The following is a 1,739-nucleotide window of genomic DNA, read 5'->3' as shown; positions in this document are numbered from 1 at the left end:
CACTATTGTACCCCCCTCCTCAAACAAACCACAAAAATCCCCGCGCCTTCCCGGGGCCGGCCGGCTGCGGGGTGGTACCCAATTTCCAGCTCACTTATAATTCATCATCCCCAGCGCTCTCGGGCTCCATCCTTCCCCCCTCCGCCGCCTCCTGCCTTCCCCCCCCTTCCCCAGCCCTTTTGTCTTTCTTCCTTTGCCCTTTTGTGCACGTCTGGTTTTTAATAGCGCTTGGCAGCTGGTTGTGGTTTCTCTCCTCCAGCTTTGTTTGCTGCCCGCTGATTGATGGCGATGCCTTTCCCACCCCCTGCTCTCTCCTCCTGCTTCTCCCCCTTCCCCAAATCCCAGGCCAACAGCAGCCCCCCTTCTCCAAGTCCTTCCGAGGCAGCATATGCCAGGAATTAACTGTGTAAACAGAGGAGTGCGGCCGGGCAGGCAGCACGGGTGCCTGGGGAGGAGGTAGGATGCTGCCTGGCACCGCGGGGTGGGCAGCGAGGGACCGTCCCCTCCTTGGGGCTGGTGAGAGGCACTCACCCGCACCGGCTCAGCCACCCTGGGCGGGGGGAATAGGGACCGGAGAGGAGCTGTTGGGGGTGTTGTGCAAGTGGCCGGGGACGACCACGTGTTGTTGACACAGGTGGGGACACGGTTGGCAGCCGGCGCCGCGGGCAAACACACCTGCCTGGGCAGGGAGAGCCGCCGGGCGGCTGCTTTGGCATCCCCGGCCACACGTGCCGGTCGCGCCGGCTAAAGTCTGAAGTCCCCACTCAGATTGAGCCGCGCTCTGCACCCGCTCCCCGTCACCTGCTCCTCTCCACGCACCCGCCTCGTGCTGGGGACGACCCTCGTGTCACCCAAAATCCCCCTTGCCTGCTGCCGCCCCGTGGAAAAGGCGAGAGGATGGGGATGCTCGGTGAGGGGGTTAGGGTTTGCACCCCCGTGGGGCACGGCATTGCGTGCTGTGTCCTGCCAGGACGGCTTGGCGCCCTTCTTGGTCTGTGGCTGAGCATGTCTTGGGTTTGCCTCGTTCTCTGGTGCTGCTTTGGGTTTTAGCGAGGAGGAAGAAGTCACCACCAGCGCCACAGCAGCACCAACCCCCAGTGGCGCCCAGCTGTGCCGGGTGGTGTCTAGAGCTGTGCGGCCTCGACTCCTCAGTCCTCAAAGGTGCCTCGTCTTCTCTTTCAGACCTTCATCTTCACAGACGGGGAGGATGAGGAGCTGAAGAAGCAAGCACGTGAGTCCGTGGCCCTTGTTCCTTTGCATGTGTGATCTGGCCAGGTTCCCTGAGGACCCCCCTACTGGGGAGCACAGCCGACATGGAGCCTGCCCTGGGAACTCCAAAAAAACGGTCAAAATGCCACCGGTTAGACACTAATCTCAGGAGCCCTCTCCATCGGCGTCTGGGCTGAGAATGGGGGCAACTTATTTCACTGATGGTGCCTAAAGCAGCCTTTGCCCGGGGCCCCCACCCGGGGAAAGGTTTCCTTCCCAGTCAGCCCAGTGCTGGGGAGAACTCTAACAGGATGGGGCGCCTTTGCAGCAGTTTGTTCCTGGGGCGAGATGGGCAACGTGGCCAGGGTTTCATGGGATCATTTCCCTGGCAGCCGCCCCCTCAGCCCCAGGGCCAGGGTCAGCTCGGTCGATTCTCCCCATGCAAATGGCTCCTTTTCAGGCCGGGAAGCGATTGCCTTTGAGCCGGGCAAGCCAATAACGGTGGCTGCTGCGGGGAAAGGGAAGCCGGA

General features: G+C 62.4%; 1 protein-coding gene across 1 annotated transcript in view; it reads left to right on the top strand.

The window, feature by feature from the left end:
* Positions 1-1,182: 1,182 nt before the first annotated feature.
* LFNG (LFNG O-fucosylpeptide 3-beta-N-acetylglucosaminyltransferase) overlaps positions 1,183-1,739 on the top strand; it is a gene marked incomplete at its 5' end in the record, with an annotated part of 3,572 nt that continues 3,015 nt past the window's right edge. The window contains one exon of the mRNA XM_009886432.1: positions 1,183-1,231. Coding sequence (XP_009884734.1) covers positions 1,183-1,231 — 49 coding nt within the window. The remainder of the gene's footprint in view (positions 1,232-1,739) is intronic.

This window comes from Charadrius vociferus, unplaced genomic scaffold, assembly GCF_000708025.1.
Source record: "Charadrius vociferus isolate BGI_N301 unplaced genomic scaffold, ASM70802v2 scaffold556, whole genome shotgun sequence".
NCBI lineage: Eukaryota > Metazoa > Chordata > Aves > Charadriiformes > Charadriidae > Charadrius > Charadrius vociferus.
The sequence above is the reverse complement of the archived record's forward strand: the minus strand, read 5'-3'. Positions and strand labels throughout refer to the sequence as shown.